The 27,599-nt window shown below is 42.3% G+C and overlaps 2 protein-coding genes across 2 annotated transcripts in view; both read right to left on the bottom strand.

Annotated features, from left to right (window-relative positions):
• Positions 1-18,613, bottom strand: part of GAB2 (GRB2 associated binding protein 2) — a 150,414-nt gene extending 131,801 nt beyond the window's left edge. Inside the window, exon 1 of the mRNA XM_072969113.1 lies at positions 18,331-18,613. Within this exon, the coding sequence (XP_072825214.1) occupies positions 18,331-18,405 (75 nt within the window). The 5' untranslated portion in view covers positions 18,406-18,613. The remainder of the gene's footprint in view (positions 1-18,330) is intronic.
• Positions 18,614-24,159: 5,546 nt separating this feature from the next.
• NARS2 (asparaginyl-tRNA synthetase 2, mitochondrial) overlaps positions 24,160-27,599 on the bottom strand; it is a 137,909-nt gene continuing 134,469 nt past the window's right edge. The window contains exon 16 of the transcript XR_012076495.1: positions 24,160-27,579. The gene's annotated coding sequence lies outside the window, so the exon portion shown is untranslated. The remainder of the gene's footprint in view (positions 27,580-27,599) is intronic.

Raw genomic sequence — 27,599 nt, 5'->3', positions numbered from 1 at the left:
GAATGTTCTGCAATTAGATAGTGGTGCCGGTTAGAGACAACTTTGTGAATTATACTGAAAATGTTGAGCTGTATATCTAAAAATGATGAATTTTATAGTATGTGAATTATATCTCAATAAAGTTAAAAAAAAAAAAAGAACTGAGACATCATAAAGTTGAAGCCCCTTTGACCATCCCTCCCACCCAAGCCCCACGGGTTAGCAATGTTACCAGTTTCGTGGGACTCCTTGTTATAACACTTGTCCCTCACCATGCCTAGCAGAGGTCCCTGCACCCAGCAGGCATTTTAGGCATCTGTTGCACAGTAACTTCCTACAAGGATAAGATAACGCTGTTTTGTTCTCTTCAGGACAATATAGATCCCTTTGTATCCACCATCACACAAATTCATCTGTTTAGGATCAGGCAGCTTTAGAGAGACAGTTTACATTAACACCATGCACATCAGGTGCAGTAACAAAAGAGCATAGCACTTACTGGCTCAAAGCTCACCAAACACAAAACCAGTTAATAGAAAACCCTGATATGGATGTTCATGCAAATAAGAAGCACTTTGCATCTGTGCCCTTGGTTTACAAAGGATATGGAATAGAAACCGGGCTTGGCAAGGCTATGACTTTGGAGCCTACAACAGCAAGCTGTAAATAAGTGATTTCTAAGTTGGTCAAATCCATCTCAACCGAAGCCTTAGACAGTCTCATAAAAAGACACACACCCAGAACATTGCAATATTGTATTTTTAGACTTTTATTTTTGCAGAGGTTTTAAATCAGAGAGTTCACAAGGTCCCGTGAGTTAACTTTTCAACACACACACCTGGGACCTATCCTTCAGGGGTTCTGACTCACTTAGAGCAGAAAAGGCTGGCATCTATGTTTTCTAAAGCTCCCAGGTCATTTGAAAACAGTGTTAGGAAGAGTGGGGTGGGAAACTGGTTTCCATGCAAATCATCTAAGCGTTCATTTAACAATCATGTTAAGCTTGTAATAGCTGCCCATCAGAAGACTGGTAGTATAACCCAATTTTACTGAAGAGAAAACTGAGGCTCAAGGATTCACTTTTTAAAGTCAGCTGCAAAGACAAGGCAGCACTGAAGTGTTCTGACTATGCCCCCACACCAGCTAGTCTGTAACTAATTTAAGTCATTTTACCTGGGCCTCAATATAATGGAGAATAATTGTTATAATACTTTTGAAATACTTCCTAATTTGTGTTCCCTTGTTGATAGAGCAGTTTCTCTTCACCTGCTCCATCTATAAGGTGTCTCCTTACTTGTAGCTAAGCTTGATTTGGAAAGGAGGTTGTGACATAGCAGAAGCCCTCGCCACGGAAGGGGAAGTGAAAGAGAAGCCTGCCTCTTCCCGCCTTCTGGGGAGGGAAAGGGGTAGAACAGGTAAACAAAGACGGTCCTCATTCACATACCCCATCTCCATGAACACATTCCTTCTTGTCACCGAAAAGGGTTCCACTCAGAGAGCAGTGGAACTTCAGAGATACTGAGACTCCAGTTTCCCACACATAACACAGCGGTGGGCTTCAGGGTGCTCAAGTTCAACCTTCCACTCTGTGTCAATATATGTTATGGGAGCAGGGGCTCAGATGTAGCAGCAGTAGGAGACCAGAAAGATGAGCTTGGGGCCGCACTACTCACTCCCTAAAGCCTGAGCACGGCATTCGGGGCATCTAGAATTTGCTAAGAGACTGGTGGACCAGCAGAGGTCTGTGGTTGGAGCAGTTCTCAGTGTACAAGGACTTTGGGACACATGTCCAGCACCACAGCACCCATAGTGCGTTGCCTCACATCACTCCCAAAGGACCGACAGACACAGTTACAACTCAACAGACAACCCCAGGACACATTTCAAACTGGACAACGAAGAGAGGACACCACACAGACATCAATACGGACAGCCACACAGATACCCTCTCCTCTCTGACCCCTACAAAGAAGAGAGAGTAAGCATTCTCCTGAAGCAGCCAGTAACAGGAATTAAGTATCAACTATTTGCCAGACACTGTTTCAGGTTGGTGAGGATGGCAGTTTAAAAAAATGGCCACAAATTCTCTGAGGTTCCATCTACCAAGAAGTTGGGAGTCTATCTCCTATTTCGCTGAATCTGAGGGCCTGAGATTCCTTTGACCACTGGAGAATGGCAAAAGTATCACTGTGTGACTTCTAAGGTGAGGTCATTAAAAAAAGGACATGCAGTTTCCACGCTGGCCTCTAAGATCCTCACTTTTATAGCCCCTGAGCCACCATGTAAGACATGGTCTGATTACTCAGAGGTGCCATGTTAGGAGGAAGCCCATGCTGCATGTACAGACCACAGTCAACAGCCCCTGCTACGCGGAGCCTTTGAGTCGTCCCAGCCGTTGTGACAGTTAAATGAGTGAAGACCATTTCAGACGATTCTAGTTCCCAGCAGTTGAGGGACTCTTTGCCATTCAGGTCTTCCCAGATAAGGCCCCAGACATCTGGGAGCAGAAACAAGTCTCTGCCGTGCCCTGTCTGAATTTTTGACCTATGGAATCTGTAAGCAAAGCAAAATGGTTGTTTTACGCCACTAAGTTTTGAGCATGCCTTATCATGTCCAAAGATCTATTACCAAGCAAACGTCATTGGAACAACAGATGGGAACTGACACAGCAGAAGCAGATCAGTTATATAAAAAGATAGGAAGGGCTATTTTCTTTGATCGTCTAAGCCTGGTTTGAGGGAAACTGCTACCTCTTGCAAGAGACTAAATACATTGTACTACTCTTTTGATTGTTATGAATATCTATTTTATCTACAGCTGCTATAATAGGAAATGTCTCAGTTATTTGGAAGACTCTTAGCAGTCCAAAAAGAATATGGGTTAAGACACCACTCTACTGACTAGATTTTCAGCATGTGGCTGACATTCCCATGATGCCGTTCAGAGTTGTCCATGAGCCCATGTTCCTTGGTGCACAGTATACAATAGTCATTCAGTAACTTTGCAGAATGATTGACAAGGTCTGAGGATACAGGGGAGAGAGATTTCAGACAAAGCAAAGGGATCATGGTAATGAAGATGGGATCCTGGGGAGAACAGATGGGGCCACTTGAATCTCATGCTTCATCCTTCCCCATCCACATACCTTCTTACAACATTCACTTGCCTATATCTTTAGGTCGTTAGTTAAGCTGTTCTCATTACGTGAAATGTTCTCCCTTCTGGTCGATGAACTCCTACTCTTTCTTCAAAGCCCAGCTCCACTGTCATTTTCTCTGTAGGTTCTCTGATACTGCCCCACTTTGAATGAAATTAATCCCTCTACTCAACTCTCCTGCAACACTCTCACAACCTCCATTATATTCAGTAAGTTTAGATGTCTATTTTCCTTGATAAACTGTGAGCTACCGGAGAGGAAGGATGATTCCTACTCATCACCTTACCTCCTGCTTGAGTGCCTCTGTGCCAAACACTAGAGTTCAAAAAAAAAAAAAAAAGAAAAAAGAAAAAAGAAAAATTGCTGCTTTTGAGGAACCCGTGTAATTTAGGGGAGAGCTGTAAACACACAGACACACAGCACTGTCCTCAGTGCTGTACAGAGGTATGGCGGGATGGTGTGGGCAGACACATGTCCTTCAGGAGGGCAGAGTAGGTGACATTTGAGGTGGTCTTGAAACTGAATTAAAATGAGAAGCCTGCATGGGGGAAATCTATGAAGTCAGAGCTAAAAGGTCTCAGAAGGGAATGGCACCACAAGAGGAACGTCTGCTCAGGTCTGGTCATTTTTTCCCGCCCTACTGCTGGAGATTCCCTGCTCAGGTCATTCCAAGTTCCCTTTTTTCCACACCCAAAGCCACTCAGTCTTTCCAATTACATCAAAAAAGCACCTATCATATGATCAAGCAACTTGTTTAAAAAAATGTGTCTTTAATATGTGAAAATATTCAAATCAGTAGCAATCAAAGAAATCCAAATTAAAACAAGGAACTACTTTTTACCTGTCAAATTCTCAAGTATTTCAAAAGGTTGTACTACTTGTTACCAAAGAAAAATCGGGTATCAAAGAAGAATCAGGGAAACCAAAACTCTATCCTTTCTGAGAGGCAATTTCATATGTTAACAAAAACTGTGCAAACAACTGCACACTTTGAACCAGAAATTCTATTTATAGGAATTTGTCTGAGGATAAAAGTCTTTGCTATAAAGATCACCACAGCATTATTCAAAATAGTGGCAAATAATAAACTACCTAAATGTCCAACAACAGAAGAGTCAAATAAACTCGGCACTGCAGTAACTAACAGTTACCATTTACAGAGTGCTTACAATGAGACTGGCATTACCACTGCAGCAGAATTGGCAAACAGAGCCCACAGCTCGAAACGGAGAAGAAGTAAGTTCCCCACAATGTAAAGAGAGCAGTCAATAACTTAGGTTGGGCTAATTCAAGAATCTATTAAGCAGCTATAGTACGAAACCTTTTAATCCAACCATCACCCGTGCCTCTGCACTGCCTGTCCCCAAGACAGTCGCAAAAGAGTACAGACAGGGAGGGGAACCTCGGGTCCCTTGACCTAGTGGGTTGTGCTGTCGTGCGGGGTGCTACTCTCCCTAACCCCACAGTGAGCTCCTCTAAGAGAATCAGTCACAGAGAACAGGAGTGTCACTCACACTCACACACAGAGAGAAAGAAAAGAACAGAGAAGAACTGGGACAAGAATTTTTAAAAATTGTAATGCCTGGTAAATATCTGCTCGTGCAGCTGATTTACAGGTCTGCCCTGGACCATTCTGGGCAGGGGAAGGAGAAATCAAGTGAGAAGGGGCAGCAATGCTGTTCTCTCACTGTTTGGCATGGATATGAGTCCCCTCGGTCAAGTAGTCTCACTGAAACTGATGGCCTTAAGCCCTCCTGACAGGCCCCCACAGAAGAGGGCTGTCCAATGGGCGCAAGTGGACCCCAGCGATGGGGTACCGAGAGAGAGGGGTTGGCCTAAAAGAATGTAACACCAGTTTCCTCTCCAGGTCTGGAGACCGTGAGTAGGAAAGCCTATCCTCTAAAGAACTCACAACCGTGGGGAGTGCTCAAAAGCAGTGCTGGTCATGCAACCAGTAAAAGCCATCATGGAGGAACCAACAGCAGCTATTTAAGAAATGTTTATCCCTGACCCTCTCTCTCTTGCCAATCCCTACGCACCAGAACCACTGGAGCCTAGGAGAGAGCAGAGAAGAAGTACCCCAGACAGACCGTAAGTCCTCCCACCCCGACACTCTCCAAGGTGAGGAACAGAGAAGAGGAATAGAAAAGTAAACCAAACCTACCTTTTCCCACTTCATATCCCCAGAGCCACAAGTCTGGGCACTAACAGGAGTAGGAAAAGCTTTCAATTAGATATGGGGAAATTTTACAATGGTGGACTTCCAATAACCCAGCGTGACCAGAAGGTTGTGGATTCTGGCCAAGGTATCATCAAGGGATGTGTCCCCTAGAGGAGAGGGAGATTTTGACAAAGTGTAGTTGGAAGTTCATAGTTTCCCCTCTCTGAGTTAAAATTATTCAATTAACTGGTTAAAGTTACCATTCCACTTCACAAATTAGGAAATGAAAGCTCTGAAAGATTAAGAAAGTTCTACACTGGAATTCGACACAACATTGTAAAATGATTATAAATCAATAAAAAATGTTATATTGTTGTTCAAAAAAAAAAAAAAAAAAGGGAGAGTTGCTCAAACCCACAAAGCACAGGGGAGTCTTAGTTTGGATTCCAACCCAAACTAAGAGCCAACCTTATAGCTCATGCCTTTTACAGTCATACCAGGATTTTTCAAACAGAGCCCAAAGATATATCCCCCGGGATCTGCAAAGCCACTTCAACATTTTTTTTCCCCAGGGTGATCTTAAAATACATAAGTATAGTCTCAATCATCTGAATGATCATCTTACAAATGAAAGCTGCTCCTTGATTACCAGTATTTGCATTTATATGATGTTAAGTATTAAGTTCTCCAAGTTTCATATGCTAATGATTAATGAGAAAGAAGGACAAAGGTGACTGTATAAAAATAATATGATCATACTAATGAAAACTTTGCTATACAAACCAAAGTTTCTCTGTAGTTGAAACAAAGAAAAGAATGGGAAGCAGAACAGAGAAGCTCCATAGGAATAAGGGCCACATTCACATTTTAAGCGACAATTTAGTTTCAGCAAAATATCCACTGTTGTTAATGTGAATTATGTTGGTTCTGAAGTTAATCATAAATTTGTTTTGGTTTTATAATTGTAGAAGGGCTATAAGTACACATTTATACCTCAGAATTTTTGCTTATAGACATTTGGGTAACATAATAATAAAGATAACTCAATTCAACATCAAGAACCTGTAAAAATGTTTGTTTAAAGCATCCTTACATTACACATGCTTGGGAAGTTCTGTGTTATGTCATTCTACCTAAGCAACCATTACAAGTCATGTCTTAGAAAACTATTTGTGACACAAGGAAATATTTTCAATGCTATATTAATTTAAAGAACACAAAAGGTGGTACAATCTTGCTCTAATTTTGTAAAATACATAAAGCACATATAAACATTAAAAAGACACTAGGAAATACACTAGAATGTTAACAATGTTTATGCTATAGTAGGAGTATTACAGGTGCTCTTTATTAATGTTGCTATTTGCTTTTTTGTACTATTCTGTATTTATAATAACTTTACCATAAGATGGAAATTTAAGTATTGTGAAAAAATTCAATTTTTATAGCCTATGCCATCAAAGTTCCCAAAACCTGCTGCTAAAAGAAAAAAAAAATTGCACTTTCAATCCAATTCTAGCTCAAGTTCTTTCTTCTCCAAAGGGATGTAACCAATTCTAAAGTGATATTTGGTCAAAACTTTAAAGTATACAAAGTCCTAGTCAACCAATAACTTATTGTGCTTTAGGAAGCAGGGCTGCAAGGATGAGCAAAGGTCATGGTACACTCCACTCTGGGGGAAGCACAGCATAAACCGACAGTCAGTCAGTGGTACTAGGGCACAGTGATGCAGGAGTGTGGAGAACAGGTTCTATTACTTATTTTGATGGTGAGGGTGGGGCAGGAAAGGTTGCCACAAGGTGACAGTTGAACTGAGTCCTAAGAATGAATGAGGAAATGGGTGCAGAAAGGTGAAGTGGCAGATTCCCCAGCAAGTAAAACCTAGACATAGGTCTTACGACACCAAGCTCACTGACCATAATAGGCTAATCCCTCCCGGGCTCTCGCAGCACTAGTCTTTGCCATTTGTACTGCTTGCCGTTATAATTCAAGCTGCTTCCCCAACAAGAATCTAAACCCAGAGGAGACTTCTATGTACACTGTAGACTCTTACTATTTATTAATGACAGTATCTTCAGACAGACTTCTAATGGGCTTTAAACTCGGCACCCTTTAGCCTTTGTTGGCATGCAAAAACTATATATCCATCTAGCCCATACACATTTTATTCCTCTAGAAAAAAATGCATCAAAAGATCAAAGCCACAGACTCATTCCTACAGTCTCCACAAGAAAATTAACCTCCCTAGTATCGTAATTAAAACGCAGCCCCTTCCCTTGCTCTTGCAAACCAGCAGAGCTCCAACTGGCACGTTCTTCCAAGGCAGGCTAAGGAAAGGTGTACAGATTGCCTACCCAAGAAAACCTTCCAAGTGCACCGCAGTGCTAGTTAATGATGCCTAAGTGTTGTGGCTCACCAGCTGGGGTGATACTCTCAGACGATGTTTTGCCTGTATCACAGAATGGGCCTGTGCTGTCTATAGCTGTGAATAATTGTTAGTAACAAATGTCTAACCAGGGGAAATGTGAACACAAGGTAGGGTACATTCACACACATATTCTATGTCTAGAATTTGCTTCAAAAGACTCCAACAATGAAACAGTAAAAGGGATAGATGAAACCAATGTGATAAAATCTTAATAATATTTGACATTGTGTGTGTGTGTGACCAACCCCAAAACAATAAGCACCCCTTAATGCTCATGTGGGTTTCCAGATACCATTTTTTACTAGAAGAAAAGAACGCTTTGAGGAAATGGTTAATTCCAAGTCTGGGTCAGGAAATGTACAAGATAAGCCTGGAACCTCTTGTCATACCAGACAACAAAGAAATGATCAAATACAAGTAAGGTCATGTCAAAAGGACTCAGAAGCCAACTTGAACAGGCTCACACTGGCTAAAGATTGTTCAACCTGAGCATCAGTAAGAATAAAACCAGAACAGATTCAAACACACCAAATATGTATAAATATGTCAGCTCAGGATACCAAAAAATATCTTAATTGATCACTTTGAAGGCTACTAAGGAACCACTCACTATTTTGACAACTGGTAGATACACAGAAGAAGCAAGCATAAAGCTGGGGAAAGGGTAGCTGCAAAGCATAAATGACAATGACTTCGAGAGACCTTGCTTACAGCTGGTGTCGGACAAGTGGCACCAAGCCTATACCAAACTCTAAGAGAGATGCTCACACTATCATGTAAAGTGCCCAGTGTGAGAATTCCAAACTGGAAGAGAAAAAAGTGCCATGGAAACAAGCCAAAAAGAGAGCCCAAACAAGCCACTTTGGTGGGCGTAGGAGACACCAGAGCCTTAAAGGGTTACCACTCACTGGGATGTCTTTACATTTTAAGCCGTTCTCAAACATTGGCTCCAGAACCTCACACTGATCTTTACATCCCTTAGCATACACATATTTTTTAGGGACTGGTCAGAGTCACCAGTTGACACAAATCCCCATGTGGTTTCATTTTATTTCCTTGAGATCAGGTGACCCTTGAGATATTCCTTTCAGGAAAAATTAACTTCCTAGAACTGGATGTAATATCTAGCTCGGGAATTCCACCTGCATTCTGACATTGTAAACTTCAGGCCTGACCCAGACTTAAAAGGGATGTGAAAAGAACCACACTCATATTCAAAGTTCCTATGAAACAATTAACAAATATAAACAAACATCGGCCCCAACTGCCACATCCCCCAATATTAAAATCCTACTCTGGGCGAGATATTGTGCCAAGATTTCTGTCACCTGTTATCTAGTAAATTCTCAAACCCAGTAAAGTAAGATGTATTACTCCATCTTTTACAGACAAGGAGGTAGGCTCAGAGAATCACATCATTTGCTCAAGGACCCAAAGCCCCTTGAAACACTAAGACAGAGCTCTTCTGAAGATAAGCAATGTCAACACAACATTGACATTTCACATTGAAGGAGTGGCTGAGAAGGAAAGACTTACTGAATTAGACTGATGCTCTTCATTAATAAATGTCACCCTACCATGTAAGGCCTTACCATGTATGGTCTATCTCCTTAGCTCATCACTCACTTTTTTTTTTAACTGAAGTACAGTCAGTTACATTGTGTCAGTTTCTGGTGTACACCATAATGTCCCAGTCATGCATATATGTACATATATTCATTTTCATATTCTTTTTCATTAAAGGCTATTACAAGATATTGAATATAGTTCCCTGTGCTATACAGAAGAAGTCTGTTCTTTATCTATTTTTATATATAGTGGTTAACATTTGTAAATCTCAAACTCCCAAGTTTATCCCTTCCCACCCCCTATCCCCGGTAACCATAAGATTGTTCGCTATGTCTGCGATCTACTCACTTTTCAATCCCCTTTTTGATTTCTACTATAGACTCATCCACTCTGGATGGATTTTCACTGCTTCCCACATCCCATGTGCCCTGCCTCTTTCCCACTTTATCTGTTACAGTCCTTTCTAGGTCTTAATGTTTTGAGTCCAACTCACATTCCCGCTTCCTACTCCAGGAAGCTCTTCTGTCTTTTCCCGTGCTCAGAACTCTTGCCTTCACAAAACTTTCTGCCTGGACCACATAACTCCATATAAGGACACTGCTGTTTCAGATGTATACCTCTGATCTCCCTAGCCTACTGATTCCTTGAAAGCAGAGTTGAGTATTGATTTATTCCCTTGGGAAGGGAAAGAGTACAAAATATACTCTATAAATACGTGTCAGCATTAATTTGGATGCAGGCAACAGCTTGTTAAGGAACCTATACTTCTCAGCATTCCTCACAAGCTTGAGGTTACCATGTTCTATTATCCCCTTCAAGCTTAGAAAGGCCAGCTAGAAACAGAAAGCCATGTCAAAGTTGTTTCACTAAGCAAAGCAGCAGCATGTGTTCCTGCTTTGCACGATTTCACTGCCTCTGGTCCTTAGGTCCCTGAGAGAACATTCCATTATCATTCAAGGCTGCGGAGATTCCACCCTGTCTTTTCTCTTGGATTACAAGTATTAGCAGGGACAAGTACTAACAAATGAGGAAGTTTTTTCTTTCTAACATGTAGAAAAATACACATAACATAAAATTTACCATCTTAACCATTTTTAAGTGTACAGTTCTGTGGCATTAACTATTCACATTGTGCTACCATCACTACCATCCATCTCAAGAACTTTTCATCTTGCAAAACTAAAACTCTGTACCCATTAAACAATAGCTCCCTATTCTTTCCTCCTCCCAGCTCCTGGCAAGCACTTTCCAACTCCATGAATTTGACTCCTCTAGGTACCTCATGTAAGTGGAATCACATATTTGTCCTTTTGTGATTGGCTTATTTTACTTAGCATAATGTCACAGAGGTTCATCCATGTTGCTAAAAGGAATTTCCATGTGGTTATCTGTCCCAGGAACTGAGACCAGACAGAGCACTTGTTTAAATACTCACATAATCTCTTGGAATAAAGTCCTGGCTGCCTAAGATGGCCTAGAAATAAGTCTTGAATTCTCTCTAGTTTCTGAAGACCTCCTCCTCCCCTGTCCTTTTCCCCTCTTAGCTTTACTGAGATATAATTGACATAGAGCACTGTGTAAGTTTAAGGTGTACAACATGTCGATTTGATACATTCATATACTGCAATACGATTACCACTGTAGCGTTAGCTAATGTCTCCGTTCACATCATATAATTAGCTTTTTTTTTTGTAGTGAGGACATTTAAGATCTACTCTCTTAGTAAATTTCAAGTGTAAAATACAGTGTTAACTATAACCATAATGCTGTGCATTAGATCTACAGAAGTCATTCATCTTCTAACTGGGAGTTTGCACCCTCTGACTAACATATCTTCAATTTCCCTGCCCCGCAGCCTCTGGTAACCACCTTTCTACTCTCTATTTCTACAAGTTTGGCTTCCCTTAGGTTCCACACAAGTGATATCATACAATATTTTTCTTTCTCTATCTGACTTATTTCACTAAGCATAATGCCCTCAAGGTCCATTCATAGTGTTGCAAGCGGCAGGATTTCCTTCTCTGTCATAGCTGAATAATATTTCATTGCATATATATACCATCTTCTTCAACTATTTATTCATTGATGGACATGTGGGTTGTTTCCTTATCTTGGCTATTGTGAGTAATGCTTTAACAAACACTGGGGTGCAGATACCTCTTCAATATTCTATTTTCACCTTCTTTGGACACATACTCAGAAGTGGAATTGCTGGATCATATAATAGCTTTTAGTTTTTTGAGGAATCTCCTTACTGTTGTCCATAGTGGCTGCATCAGTTTGCATTCTGACCAACAGTGCACAAGGGTTCCCTTTTCTCCACATCCTCGCCAATATTTGTTATCTCGTCTTTTTGACAGGGCCATTCTAACAGGTGTGAAGTGATATCTGTTTGTGGTTTTGATTTGCATTTCCCCATTGACTACTGATGTTGAGCAACTTTCCATGTACTGTTGACTCTTAGTGTCTCTCCCCTGTTCTTACTAGCCCACATGTTCTCTCTTGCCTACCTCTCCAGTCTCAGAGCCCACTACTTCCATGATCCCACTGATAGTTTAGCAACACCAAACTGTTTCTAGTGTCCCTGCACACACCATGCAGGTTCCTGACATCTGGCCTCCACTGTCACTGGTCTCTCTGGCTGGAAAGCTTTCTCCTCTTGGCTTACTTCTAGTTAGGGCCACCTCTTCAGGAAGCCTTTTCTTTTTCTTCGTTGTAGTCCCAGAAGTTGAGTGCTTGGCACAGAATGGATGTTGATAAATTACTGAACTAAATTATATTTGATACATTCACATTCTCTGTTGAGAAGACAAGTTTAAAGAAAACTTCAAGGTTAATGGGATTATAGGTAATTTTTATTTATACTTCAGTATTGTTCCAATTTTCTCATGGTATGCTGACTTTTCAAATTGACCTTTTACAAAAATTTAAGAATAATCTGATAGAATAAAGTCTTAAGGAATCAGTCTACCAGATTCGAAGATTTATCAAAAAGCTAGAGTTACCAAGAATATGTTGTATTTCAGGGGGATAGACACATGGAATAACAGATCAGTACAGAGAACCCAGAAACAGACCCACACAAATATGCCCAAATGACTTATGACAATGGTGCAAACATAATTCAATAAAGGCAACATGGCCTTGTCAACAAACAGTGCTGAAGCAATCAGACATCTATTGCCAAATAATGATAAAATAAATTAAAAATCTCAATCTAAGTCTCACACCTTATATAAAAATTAAAACAGATCATGGATGTAAGTAAAAATACATAAAATCATTAAATATTTACAGGGAAATGGAGAAAATCTCTGCAGCTGGGCTAGGCAAAGAATTCTTATACTTGTACATCCTATAAAATGAAAAATTGATAAAATGGACTTCATTAAAAAAAAACTTTTGCTTTGTGACTCTGCTAAGTAGATGAAAAGACCAGCTTCAGACTGGGAGAAAATATTTGCCAATCACATATTTGACAAGATCTAATATACATAAAACTCTCAAAACTCATCAGTAAAAAAAAAAAAAAAATCCAAATAAAAAGTTTACAAAAACTTGAAGAGAGACATTTGACCAGAGAGAATATACACATGACAAATAATAATATGAAAAGATGTTCAACATCACTGGCCATAGGAAGATGTAAATTAAGACCAATAGGTGAACTTTTAAACTAATGAACATAATTAAACATCCATACCATGGACTATTACTCAGCAGTAAAAAAAAAAAAAAAAAAAAAAAAAAAGAATGAACTAGTGATACATGTAACAATTTGGGTGAATCTCCAGAGAATTATGCTGAATGAAAAAGCCAATCCCCAAAAGTTGTGTACTTTATGAATCTATTTATATAATACTCTTGAAATAATAACATGTAAAAATGGAGAAGAGATTAGTGATTGTCATGGGTTAAGGATGTGGTGGGTGTGAGATGGTAGAGCACATGACTATAAAAGGGCGACATAAGGGATCATGTGCTAATGGAAATGTTCTCTATCTTGACTGTATCACTGTTAATATCTTGATTACCACATTGTACTATAGTTTTGCAAGACGTTACCATTAGGAGAAACTGGATAAAGAGTATATGGATTCTCTCTACCATTTTTACAACTAAATTGCTTCTGCAATTACCTCAAAATAAAAAGTTTAATTTTTAGAAAAAGCTTAGGCTTTGGGACAGAACTAGGTAACGCTGGGCAAGCCACTTCCCTTCTCTAAGGGCTAAAAGAATTAAATTAAGAGATCAATGGTCTAAGCATAGTGCCTGGCACAGGATAAGCGCTCAAGACACAGCTAGTAAAATGGTAAGAGTCACAGCAGTGGGGATGGAGAAGTATATAAAAAAGATACTTAGATGATAGCACTAATGCATTTTGGTGAAAGATCAGATGTGGGATAGTACATGGCGGGGAGTCAAGGATGACTCCCAAGTTTCTCACTTGAGCAAGTAGGTGTTCAGTGGCACCATTTATTGCACAGATGTGGGATGGAAAAGAGAGGAATAAATAAGAGTTTAATTTTGGGTGTGGCGAGCTTATGTCGCCTGGGAAACATTAAAGAAGGGATGCCCAATTAACAACTATATTTGCAAGTCTGGTGTTCAGAACACACCTCTGGGATGGAAATTTAATTTGATGATGACCAGCATGCAAATGATAACTGAAGTCAGGAGAATGAATGGGATCTCCAAGGTGGAGAAAAGAGACCATAGCCACTGTATCTATAAAGGATCCTCAATCTTTAAGGACTGGATAGAAGGTCAGCCTAGCAAAGAAGTGGCCAAAAAGGGAGAAAAACCAGGGAAATGGTATCACTCAAGACTAGAGGAATATGCTTCAAGAAAGAGCAAGTGGTCCACTGTAATCAGGCAGTGAAGAAATAAAATAAGGAGTGAAAAATACACCTCTGAATTTAGTGACCTGGGTGTCACTGGTGCCTTTCTGAGGTAGAGAAAGAATGTCACCTGCCCTATCAGTAAACAAAGGATGCTGTAGCCATCAAGCCATCAGCCACTGCTGCTGTCCTTCCCCCCTCCCCCCGCACGGCTCTCCCCCCTCACCCCTCCCTGACTACGTACCCTGAGGGGATTCAGAATGGAGAAAAACAGGATACTGGCCAAAGATACTTAAGGTGCAAATCAAAGGAAAGATTCCAATGAGCTCAGCTCTTGTATCCTCCCATACATAGAAAAGTCAGGTTAAATTCATTAACTTGAGATGTCTGGCTTTCTTTCATTAACAGTAATCTTTTGACATTCTGACTACCTGGTTTTTGTTGCAAAAACTCCTATATCTCCTGGCTCCTCCCTTACATCTCCAGAGCAGACCCTCAGTGCCATCTCAGAGGCTATCTTTCAGGCTTAAGCCCTCAGAAAGTCTGCTGAATAAAACACAATTCTCAACTTTTAGGTTGTAGGCTTTTTTTCTTTTCTTTTTCTTTTCCTTCAGTCGACACTGGGAATAACTTTGGTGAAATGACAAAGTAGGTTTCAGATTGCAGCCCACTGAGAAGCAAGCAGGAGAAATGGAGAAAAGTATAAGCAACTATTAACAAGCTTAGCCCTAAAGAAAAGGAGAAAGCACAGTGAGAAGGAAAGGGTGTGATACTGAGGGAGAATTTTATTAAAAAGGAAGCATGTTTAAATGTTAATGAAAACAAACAGGTACAGGGAAGAACCTGAAGATTCACGACAGAAAGAGTAAGAATGATCTGAATGGGCAGGAGAAAATATGTTCCAGAGTCCACAGAGCAGTGTCAGCCCAGTTAGAAAGGGCACCTCATCTACTCTAAGAAGACAGAAAAAAGAAAGGAACCATGCAGATACAGGTAAATTTGGAAATCTGGTCACAGCATGTGACCTAATAGATTTAATTTTCTTTGTGAAGGGGAAGGCAAGGTCATACACTAAGATTGAAGGGATGGCTTAACTTTTATTCCCAGTATCTAATCCAGTGCTTGGGACACAGGTATTTAATAAATAAGCTTATTTTAAAAATAAAAAAAATAAACAGCTTCCTTAATTCGGTTGTTCTTTAGAATTGATACACAACTTTCTTCAAATTAGCCACTAGGGGGCGTTGCTGCTGCCACTCTTTCCCCTTAAATCTTTTAACCCACTGAAATTAATAGAAAATTACAGGGCACTGTATGTCACAAAATATGTTCTTCCTCAAGAAAACCTGGCTTCAGCTTTATATACATGTATAGGTGCGTGTTCTCACATATGCATGTGCATGAACACACTCATATACATGCATATTGTGGTATGATGGGAGGGCTGTTCCTTCTGCCAGCCAACCACTGCAATCATACCACGATGCCCCAGAGGTAATACCATTTTCCAGAGGTCATTTTTTGTAATTCCTCCAAGGTACACGGTAAATACTGAACAGACCTTTTACACTTTCTTACAATTAATAAATTAGAAAAGCCATTGATGAAAAAAATCCCCAAAGCTAATCCCTGGTTACATTTGCCATCGCTTCTTTCAAGTTGTTTTTCTACCCCTACACCTACCTCCTCCCCACATTAAAAAAGGTTAAAAAAAATTAATGTTAACTACTTGTAATTTATTTCATAAACTCCTTTCCCCCTTATTTCAGATGTTTGATACGTTCTTGTAATGAAGATTTATTGATCTATAATACCACATGGCTATTATAGATACCAGAATAAGCAGCAATTTGGGGGTGTGTGTTTAGCAATGGAGCTAGGAAATACTTGTTTCCTAATTTTGTTCTAACAAACTAGGGCTAATGAACAGAGGGAGTTGGCAGAGTTCTAACTTAAAACAGAAATTCTCAAAACCCCCAAAGAAAAGACAATGCAAAGTAAGACTGTTCCCCAAGAGTTGAGGGTTACACAAATCAGCTCAGTTTCAATTTAGGGAACTGAACTTCCACAGTGGGGGGAGACTTCCAGTCATACCAACGGAACACATCACACCCTGGACTAAGAAAAGCTGTTACTAGTTTGGTCTTATGGGCTGGAGCTGATGGAGGGAGATGGGAAACAGCTGAGGTCATCTTATAACTGTAGGGTGTCAAGCACTTCAAATGGGGGGAAAAGGTGCTTGACCCCAAAGCCTCTAAACTTGGTTGGGAACAAAAATATCCATGAAATGGATCATAAAGAGAGTCTGAATGATACAGTTGAAGTAGTCATCAGTCAAATGTAGCTACAGTGTCAAACTGCAAATGTTTCAAAAATAAAGTTTCAAGGTTGCTTAGAGTAGTGTTCTAATTTGACAATTAACAGTCACATTTTTACTGGATACTTTATTCCACTAACTGGTATAGTATTACACTTTTATTGATAGTTTTCAGAAGCTCTTTGTTGTCAGAGGCTTTTGGTTTTTTTTTTTTTTTTTTGCTTTATATTTGTAAAAACATGAACAGCAAATTAATCTTCCTTAACCTAACATAAAAATTCACCTTCCCTAATGAACAGACACAACCCACAAGAGGCGAAAACTTTTTTCCTCAGTAATTCTAATTCATCGGCTACATGGAGATCCCTGAAAAAATGAGCTTTAAAACTGAAATGAACACTTCATTGTCTTATCTCTACTATATTTAAAATCTACGTCCACTAACAAAAGTCATGTGCTAAATCCTTATGCTTCCCCTCACCCCCAGCAAATGATCTAAATAAGAGCCTACTTTCATTTACATACACACAGTTACACTCTGCAACAACAACACTTCCTTTGAAAAACAGAATGTCACTTCCTCAATCCAGAGGCCAGAAGTCCCTTGGTTCTGATCTGGGGAGCCAAGACAGGAAACTCTGGTAAGCTTTTGCCTCTCCCCCCATGGACAGCCACTAGTGCAGCTGACAGAGGGCAGGGTCTATTCAGAGCTCCCTTGATGCACTGCAGCTGGAAGGCAACAGCTCACTTCCATGCTGTGGGAATGATCCCAAAGACTCCAGCACCACCAGTCAGTTTAACAAGGGCATTTCACAGGAAGGGAAGAGGAAAGGATGGGAGACCCAGACATGTTTTAGCGACATTACTTCCATTTGCAAATTTATGTGACTAGCCCAGAGCTGATTTCAGCCAAATCTCAGTAATTGCTATCGTCTTGTACTTTGACCCCACCAAGCAAGGCATCTTCTGGTGGACAGAAAAGAAAGCCAGACCTCCTCACCGTTCAGACCAGGCTGTACCACCTTCCCCATGCTGTTGCTAGCTTCTCACTTAGAAGGGGGAGGCTGTCACAGGAATTTCGGTAAACACTGTCGGTTAGCACCACCTGGCAACTGAGAACCTTGATCTCTCCCGACCCCAGACACCAAGGACTACACAACACAAAACCGGGCCAGTTATAGCAGACCAAACTGCAGTGTCACCATCGTGGGGTGGGGTGAGGGGGATGCATCTGAGAGACATACAGAATAAAGGGAAAGAAGGGGGACAAACAAATGAGTCACTTAATACAAGGGCTGCACATGCCGCTGACGCTGCCCATGATGCAGAGGCTGTGGACTGGAAGGAAGCGGGCGGCCACCGGGAAAGGCGGGCAGCGAAAGGGAAGGGGTAAAGGGTATGAGGCGCCTCGCCCTCTGTGGGGGACTGGCCTGCACCACCCCACAAGCCTACGCCCCCCTTTCCCTCCTACTCGCCCAACCCCACGGGCTGAAGCCGCTCGGGGTTACTACGGCCCCCCAGCCCCAGGAATCAACTCTTTTCGGTCTCCAAAAACAATACAAACTTCAATACTGGATTTAGTTCACAGGGAGGCTGGCTAGGGAGGCGCCGCCGCCGCGCCAGCCCCACGGAGAAGCAGCCGCAGCCTCAACCTGCCCGCCCGCCCCGCCCCTCGGCGGCGCACCTGTGACAGGTGTGCAGGTGCCCCACACAGCCCCAAGCCTTGGGGTGCGCCGGCCGCGCCTCGCCCCCCGGAGGCCTCCGGGCCCGCCCTCCCCGTCGGCGCGTTCCTCCCGGAGCCCCCAGCTCCTCCGCAGGCCGCGGGGCGCCCCCCGCCCGCACCCCTGGCGGCCGCACCCGCTCGCCGCCCGCACTCACATAGCGCCTCAACTTCTTCTCCGGGGGCGATTTCCTCAGCCAGCCGGTGCACACCACGTCGCCGCCGCCGCTCATGCTGCCGGCCGCTTGGAGTCCGCCGCGGGGTCGGCGGACAAGGGCGCGGGCGGGGGCCGCTGGGTCAGCCGGCCAGCCGTACGCAGCTCGCGGGGGAGGGGAGGGGCCGGGGCGGCCGGCCGCCGCGGGACGAGGACGAGGCGGCGCGGCGCGGGCCCGGCTGCCTTGCGCGCGCCCGCTCTCCCCGCGCGTGCCCGTGGCCGCGCGCTCTCCCACCGCGGGCGCGGTGGGGGCGCCTAGGCAGGAAGGGCGGCGCGCGCTCGCCACGCCCACAGCCCGCCGCGCCCCCGGGCGGGCCGCCTTCAAAGACGCAAACACCGCCTCGCGCCTTTGGACCCGAGAGGCCCGAGGTTCACGAGGACTCTCGCGGCCGGCCGCGCCCCCGGGTCTTGCTTTTTTCCCAAAGCCTCCAGCAGAAAGCGTGGGTCGGGGGGGAAGACCGCGCCCCTGGTGGGAGTGGGGGTGGGGTGGTGGGAAGGCACTACGCGCCCTTGATCCCAAATCGATTTTTCACAGAGGGTCGTCAGGAAGGGACCCGATGGCTGTTCTCGTTTCCTATCCATTTCCCCGAGTTGCAGGTTTCAGCAGGTCTGGTTCTGGCTGAAATTAGTAAGAGCTTCATTAACTCTCTCACCCCCTTGGCGAGAGGAGAGAAAACGGACTACTGCGTGCTGAGCGTTTACAGTCCTTGCTTATACGACTGTCTTCACAAATCTACAAATTGGGCAGGCAGTATCATTCCCATTTTACAGATAGCCCAAGGCCCCAAAACGTGCGCAATGCAATCGAGTTTCTAATTATGGGGGTGGGGTCGGAGTGGGGGTTGGTCCTGCTCAATCTTCCATTGAAAGTGAGAGAATTGCTGCAGATCAATTCAGGGTCCTCTCATTACCAAGATATAAAGTCCAGCTGGCTCTCACACTGCCTCTGGGAAAAACAATTTAGAAGAAAATTCTTACGATTTGCACAATCAAGGAAGCAAAAATGAGCTAATGGACTATTTCATAGTGAACTGGAAGGCAAGGTGGTGTAGAATAAAAAATTGGGGTCAAAGTTCCCCAAAGCTCCAACTCACTGTCACAAGTTTTGAGAACTATTTGGGGCTCCTATGATATAGATACCTCTCTCACTGCGTTGTGGTGAGGTTTAACTGAGACAAAGCAATGTGGAAGCACACACCTGACAAATCCAGCACCTCAGGGGTAGGGCAGAGGCAAATAAGAAAAAAAAAAAAAAGCAAAACCAGAAGACTTTGGTAGGGGCTCTCTTCAACTCACAACGTACCTTTATAAGCAGCATTAAAAGGTAGGTCCTCCCCCCAACTTCTTTTAAAAGTGGATAGTAACCCATTATATCAATAGGGAACCGCTCCCATCAGATGAGTAGAACCAGCAGCATCTTGCACTCCCCATACAACTTTAGACTAAGACTATTTTGTTTATTTCCCCGTCTCTGTGCCGCAAAGCTAGTTGTTTCACACAGTTGGACATCCTTTTGATTTTACAGATCTTGGCTGGCTTGGGGAAAGCTCAGCCACTTCAGTCAGTTTGTAAAAGCTAATCCTTTGCTATATGCTTAGCTCTTTAAGCACCCTGAGGGGTTGAGATCAGCAACCTTGGACCCAGTATTTCCCTGACTTTCTTCAGTATCCAATGTGCTGTAAAATCAGAACCAGAATATAGCTGAAACCAGAGCCACTGAGTCTTCCAATTTAGGGATCCTTAAGCCACATAAAAGGGCCACCACCAGAATTATGGCCGTTTTAACCTCTGGCTTTAAGTACCTTAAAACCCTGTGAGACAAATATCAAAATAAAGCCTGCCAAATCAATCAGGAGGCAGACTCCCAACCAAAATAAAGCATTGTCTGACTTCATTCACGTCTGAGTCATGGTGCCAAGTCCCAGGGACTGCAGAGTCTGAGAAATCTGCATGGTTTGTGATGAAAGTCAGCCATACACAGGCCCTAGCTCCCTAGAAGAGTAGTCTTCTATCATGTATCTCTCAAAAGTTACATGATTTAAGACTGACTGGGAGAGTGTTCAGCAATGGTTGGGGGTTGGGCTGCAGTCTGCCAGAAACTCTTTAGGATCTTACTGTTTAGCAAAAGGCACCGCCTTCCATGTTGTTATTTATAATTACACCTGAAAACAGAAGTTTGATGTTTTGAGGCCAGTGAAAGGAGGGGCCTTGAAATACAACACAAGAGGATCAGCTTCAGAAATGTTCTCTGAACATACCCTCCTTTCCCAAAGGTTAGAGGAAGGGGCTCATTTTGGTGCTCTCCCCGCCCCGACCTATTTCATTACTAACCTGCCAGCACCCAGCTCAGGCTGTACTTCGGAGGGACTGTACCTGAGGTCCCTTGGGGCACTCCGGTGCGGCTCAGTCTTCTGAGCCTGAGGTACGTTCCAGGCCTGGAAACGGCCTTCAGACAAAACATACCTTACTGGGACTTTACTAAGTCCTCTCCACTCCCTTCTCTCTTTTTTAATGCTCACTGGGTTTCACTGTGAAGAAATGGAAAACAAATCGATTTATTTACATGAAGATAGGCGCCATCTATCGGAACTAGTTGGGACGACAGCCCCCACAAACCCTGTGAGGACAAGTATCACTAGTCTATAATTAAAGGTAATTTTGATTAAAGACCACCGGTATTTCCTGGGGGAATTAATGACCGGCTAAAAAAAGCGCTTTGGGCCATTAATTCTATGTTCTCGTTAAGTCCCCAGGAAATGATGCATCTTATGAGGGTTTCTCTGGGGGTGCATTTCAGAGATTAGAGAAAGCATAGGCACCACATTTTGCTCCCGCCCCTCCCCCGACAAAGCCAGCGTTCTAAAGGGTGCACTGTGGCTTTGAGTGTCGTCAGCGACAGCCTGCATCCGTGCCTGTCTGGGAGCTGAGGGTTTGTGGCCGGCGGCAGGTGCATGGCTGGTGGAACGCTCCCAGAAGCGAGTTGGAAGGGCTGGAAGGAGAGCTGTCCTCAACAGCACACCAGGCTGGGTGATTAATACCGCCCACGCCACGCCTGACGTCAGTGATCAGACTGGAGGTGGGGATGGATGTTTGTGTCCTAGCCCTTCTGCCTTTTCTCCCTTTCAATTTAGTTGACAGGTTAATTTCAGAGCTGAGCGCTGCTTGCCAAAGTCAGTATGACCAGCTGGGCCACCTCAGCTGGTGACTTTCAGGACACTTGTCTCAGGCATGTTCAGCTGTGTACCTCTTTAACCCCTGGTTGCTTTGAGCCCACTTGGTTTCATCAAATTACTCCAACTTACTCAAATCAACTTTTGGCATCTGGTTGGGACTAAGATCTGGAAGTGGGCTGGGGTGTGGTTGAAGACCTAATTGGGTTTCCTCCCTGTCTGTGGCTTCTAAGTCTGAGAGTTGCTTGACATTAAACCCAGCAAGAGACATTTTGCAAATAAACTTTCTTAAAGAGAAAAGTTCCAGCAAGTTGCTTCCCAGTTTCTCAGAAAGAGAACCTGTGCTAAAGGCTTTGGGGCAGTTAGGCTCTTGGGACATACCTGCTGACAGTGGTGGAGGTGGTGACATCATGGTATTCATAGATCATGCTGCAACATCAGTGATCATACACTGCCAAGAACAAAGACTGTCAAGATCCCCGGGCAAGTGCCCTAGTACTCCAAACTTCACTTTGCAAGATGACCTCTTACTTCCTTCAGAGAGAACTCTTACCTTCAATTAAGTCTTGAACATAGGTCAAGACTTTCCCTAAAATTCACCATCCTCAATCCCCAGCACAGTTGTTCTTTCCTTAGATTCACACTGCACCTATATAAATTGGGTTAACATATCGTATTGCAAATATGTTTCCTTGTCAAGGAACTGTGAGTTCCTTGAGGGCAGGACTTTGTTGCCCTCATTTTTGTATCCCCAAAGTCTCCCCTCATGGTGCCAGGCTCAAAATAGATGCTTAGTAAATTTTTGTTGTGAAAATGAAGGGACCAAATCTTAAAGGATGACAAGTGGGAGCTGTGAATCCCTGGAGCATCCAGAACTCTTTGATCATCCACACCAGAGATTAGTATCTGTGAAGGTAACTTTATTTATTTATTGGTGGGAGCCAGTGATGTGCTGTTAAGTTTAAAACCTGGCTTGCTGGTGGTGGTAGTAGTAACCTTGATTTGTAGTATGTGACAATTGATTAGGTTTATTTAGTATTTATTTACTTTTAGAGGAGGGAGTGGGGATATGAACCTAGGACCTCAAGCATGCTAAGCATGCGCTCTACGACTTGAGCTATACCCTCCCCACCCCGTGAAGGCACCTTTAGACAGCTAAAGTGTTTAAACCCATCAGGGCTGGTCTAATGGGAAGGGCTAAGCAGCTGGAGGTAATTCTATGAAGTTTCACTTGTTAATCCTTGGTTTGCAAACCCTGAGATTCACCAGATGCCCTCCTCTCTGGGACTGAGTTAAAATCATTTATGGTTTATCAGATACCTGGCTTCTTTTTGACAATCCTCCAGGACTCTTATCACTTAACCCCTTGTACCAACACACAACACTAGGAAGGCTACAGGAATCATGTTCCCTGACTCAAAATAGGTTTCATACAACAGCTGACCAAGAAATACTATGTCTTCTGCATGAGATGCATGCATAGTGACAGTGCAGATTCGCTAATCTTTGTTTTGCTAGGGATCCAAAGGCCACAGGAGATTATCTTATCTAACTCTCTAATTCTACCAGTTACTCAAGATAACTGTCTGACCCATACAGCCAGTGATGTGCTGTTAAGTTTAAAACCTGGCTTGCTGGTGGAGGTAGTAGTAACCTTGATTTGTAGTATGTGACAATTTTTTGGGGGCAAGTACTAAAACCCTCACTAAGCCTCCCTATCGACCACTTCAAGTTATCAACTTCATGCCTTTGAACACAGAGTTAAGAAATGCACAAGTACGCACCTTTAGTATTTCCATCATAAAGACACAATAGACATAATGCCAAGAGCAGAGATAAGAGTAAAATGTACTAGAATATTTAGTAACTGATGAGTTATTTATTCTTTGTTTTTTTTAAATATATTTAATTATAAGTTTATATAACTCAAGTTTTTAATTAAGGTATCTAAAACAGTCACCCTTTTAGAGTGTACAATTCAGTGGTTTTTAGAATATTCATAGAGTTGTGCAACTATCGTTGCTATCTAATTTCAAAACATTTTCACTGCCCCAAAAAGAAACTCCATATCCAACAGCAGTCACTCATTTCCCCAACCCCATACACCCTGGCAACCAATAAGTCACTTTCTGTCTCTATGGATTTGCCAGTTCTGGATATTTCATATATTCAGAATCATATACTCTGAGGCCTTTTGTGTCTGACTTTTCACTTTGTATAATGTTTTCAGGGTTCATCCATGTTGTGGCATGTATCTGTCAGTTCTTCTTCACTCCTTTTTATGGCTGAGTAATGTTCCATTATATCCACATACCATATTTTATTTATCCATTTAGCAGTTGATGGGCATTTTAGTTATTTCCACTTTTTGACTCTTATGAATAATACTGCTGTGAACATTCACATTAAAGTTTTTGTGTGAACCTGTTTTTGTGCTCTTGGATATATACCTAGGAGTTGAACTGCTGGATCATACTGTGACTCCGTAACTTTTTACAAAAGTCTTAACTGTTTCCCACAGTGGTTACACCATTTTATATTCCCACCAGCAAAGTATGAAGATTCAAACTGTCTACATCTTCTCCAATACCTGTTATTTTCCACTTTTAAATAATTTAATTTTAATGTTTGGTTTTTTTTTTTAAGCAATCAGCTTGCAAAATTTTCCACAAGTTGAACTGTTGTCAAGGGCTGGTATGAGCCAGCCCAGCACACCACTGTACACAGCCCTCCTCAGAAAATCCCACCGTCCTTCTCTGTAGGCAACTCCACTTCTTTCTGCTGACAAGGGCAATACTCAACAGAGTTGGATCTCCTTCTTACATCCTGCCTATAGAAAACCGAAACAGAAGGCCTCAGGGTTTTTTTTTTTTTTTTCTCTTTTGGAATTCAGAAGATTTTTGATTCTGGATAATCAGAAGGTTTTCAGCTCCTACCAAGCACTCTGGGCAGAACAGTGTGTTTTCTCCTCCATTTGTGTTGAGAAACAAAAATAAAACCCAAAATGTATCTTCCTGACACCCAGATGTATCTTCTGGATGAGCTCTCAAGCAGTTGCTTCAACAGGGCCAACAGCTGTGGTCTGTTTCAACATAATTTGATGTAATCAGGGTTAATTTTGATGATGCAGTAACTCTGAAGGCTGTTTTTAAACTGGATTACTGTTGGGTCAACAATCATGTGGCATTACATTTAGTGGCTGAAACAAAAGCCAGAATTAAAACAGTTTTCCCCCACCCCTCTTCTAAATGACAGCCCCACTAGGATTAGAAGTTATGAAGCACATTTAACACAATTAGCTAAAAAAAGAAAGTAGCTGCAGTTAAATTACATGCAAACTTCTCCAAGGTCCAGATTGTCCACTGAGAAAAGAGCTGGAAACTTATTTGTTGTTGTTGTTTTCTTTTCCTAGAGTGGTTAGAAATACGTTGGCAGCAGTCATTATAACTTAATATTTGGAACAATTTCTGAAGTGCAGAATCTTTTATCTTACTTTAAGAGATCTGGCCATCACAGTTGCTGGCCAGCCCAACAGCAGGGTCTGCGCTGCTCTAGGCACACACACTTTCTTATTCGGTCTCTCCCAGTTTTCTGTTTTGGCTAGCTTTGAAACACAGCTAAGGCCTGTGACAAAAGTTCTGGAAAGCAGAATCTTCAAAAATAGATGTCTTGGGAAGCTGCCAAATGCACTGGGTTCTTCAAAACCTCTTTAATCCAATTCTGTAGTTCAAAAAAGGTCTGATGTGTGTCCAATCTTCTCTGTAAATAAGCCTCCACTCATTTGTTTTCTGTTTTTGTGACTTAGGATAAGAAGAAACTTGAAAAGCGAAGAAGTCAACACTCTCTTCTCCTGTTGCATCTTATTTATTAGGAATTCCTCATCTAAATAATTTCCTGATCAACAAATATCCTGGGATAACATGCAGGTGTGACAAAAAGGTAATGAGACTTAAAAAGTAATGAGAATTCTTTCTATAAACTTCAGATCGTGTACGTCTTCTTTCAGTTGCAAAAGCAGATACCCATTTTAAATTTGCTTAAGGCCCAACACGGAATTTACTGATTTAAAAAAAAAAAAAGAAGTATATCCCATGCAACCCAAGAAAAAGTTGAATAATGTGGCCTTAGGAAGAGTAGCAACCAAGGATTAAATGCAGCAAGCACTAGCAGCCAATCTGCGTGTGTGCGTCTCTCTCTCACAGGACATATGGTTTTTCATCTCCGAGCATTTTCCTTCATTGCTTTCTCTCTACAGACTTTTTCTGTCTCTTGAGGTACATGTTTGCCCTACAGCTCCAAAGTTTACATGTCCCTGGTTTAAGCAACTAGTCCAGATTTTCTAGTGTTCTCAACTCCAATTTTTCTAAGAGAAAATGAGACTGGTCCATTTGCGGGTCAGGTGTCCACCCCTAGTCCTATCAGCAAGGGAAGCTCACGTCCTCAATATGTCTGCTGCGGGTCCACTGGCTAGGAGAGCGGGGGTGGGGGGGAATTCTCAGAGGAAGGATGGATCTGATAACTAAGCAGATACTTTGAAAGGTGTTTAACAGAGACATGAACCCAATCTTACTTCTTTCAGGACATACCCAGTATCTATCATTTGAAATTTAGAAAACACTTAGGAAGGCATAGATTTCCATTCAAGTACAAAATACATTTATATTCAAATATATGTTACTTAGGAATGGTTATTTCTGTATCTGTTACTCAATTTTCAATAAAGATTTTTCTAAGAACCGATTACCCAAAGTTCAGCATTGGAATACCAAGGTGAATGAGACTGGAGTCTTAAGAAGTTCAAGGTCTTTCTGGGGAGAGAAATAGGTAAGCTGATGTCTACAGTAGTATGTGGGCAATGTTATAGTAGAGGTACGTTCAAAGGACTGTGGGAACACAAATTACCAACTAACTGTACAGGGCCAAACAGTAAGGGCTTAGGTTTTAATTGTTTTGGGGGAACCTCACAGAGAGAGGCACAGAATAGGCATCAATTAACCTTTGTTGAATTAGATGATGTAAGTAGTAATTCCTTCAATTTTCAGGCAAGAAACCTGTCTGGATTTAGAGAGCAAGGCGGACAAAACCACTAACTGAAGATCTGACTAAGTTCATTTTAGGATATGCTTCTGAATTTCTTCCATCAATCAAGTACATCCATTCAACAAATACTTACTGAGCACCTGCTACTTGGCTAGGTACTGGTTATATAATGATGAACAGCATATGACAGGTTCTTGAGTCTACCAAGTCACTCTACCCCCAGAAGCAATGGCAGAAAGTTGCCCTAGAAACTCACCTTCAGTAATAGATTATAACAACAAATTACTAGTTGAACTCAATTCACCCAATGTTCACACAATGGCTTCAGACTTGGATTTAGAAACAAAGGGCTAGTTTAAACATTTAATTCATGAAATATTTCAGATATAAAGAGAGAAAAGCTAGTTTGGGAATTTTTTTTTTAAGGAATATTTCCCTTTTGTCTGACAGACACATTTGCTTTTTTTTGGGAACACCAACTTTTGATACCTAATTCATTTAGGAGTTATTTAATGAGTACCCACTCAGTATATTCCAGATACTCTCCAAGGCACTTAAGACACAAAGACAAACGTCCTCTCCTGTTCTCATGGACCTCATGTTCTAGCAGAGAAGACAATGACAGCACGAGACAACCAGTATTTGCATATGGTTCCCAGGGAGCATAATGGAGGAAGAATGGAAGCCACGGGCCAACCCTTGGTATCATGAGGTGCAATGAATGTAAACACGTGAAAATGCAGACATCCCAGCTGCATCCTGGAGTGTCGCCACCCTTGAAATAAAGACTCATGGCCTCGGACAGTGTGATTAGAGTTGTTAATATTTTGATTCTGGGTGACTAAGAGGCGACAGGTGTGTAGCCCGAGAAAGCCACCCAAACCCACTAACAGGCACGTGGAGACAAGCGGTGCTGAGTCAGGGTGCAGGGTGCACTCCAGCTCGATGGGCAGGCCAGGACTCTGTTGAGGGCTGCTAACCTACTGGGAAAAGTTAATCAAGA

The sequence above is a fragment of the Vicugna pacos genome, chromosome 10, assembly GCF_048564905.1.
Source record: "Vicugna pacos chromosome 10, VicPac4, whole genome shotgun sequence".
Taxonomy (NCBI): domain Eukaryota; kingdom Metazoa; phylum Chordata; class Mammalia; order Artiodactyla; family Camelidae; genus Vicugna; species Vicugna pacos.
The sequence above is the reverse complement of the archived record's forward strand: the minus strand, read 5'-3'. Positions and strand labels throughout refer to the sequence as shown.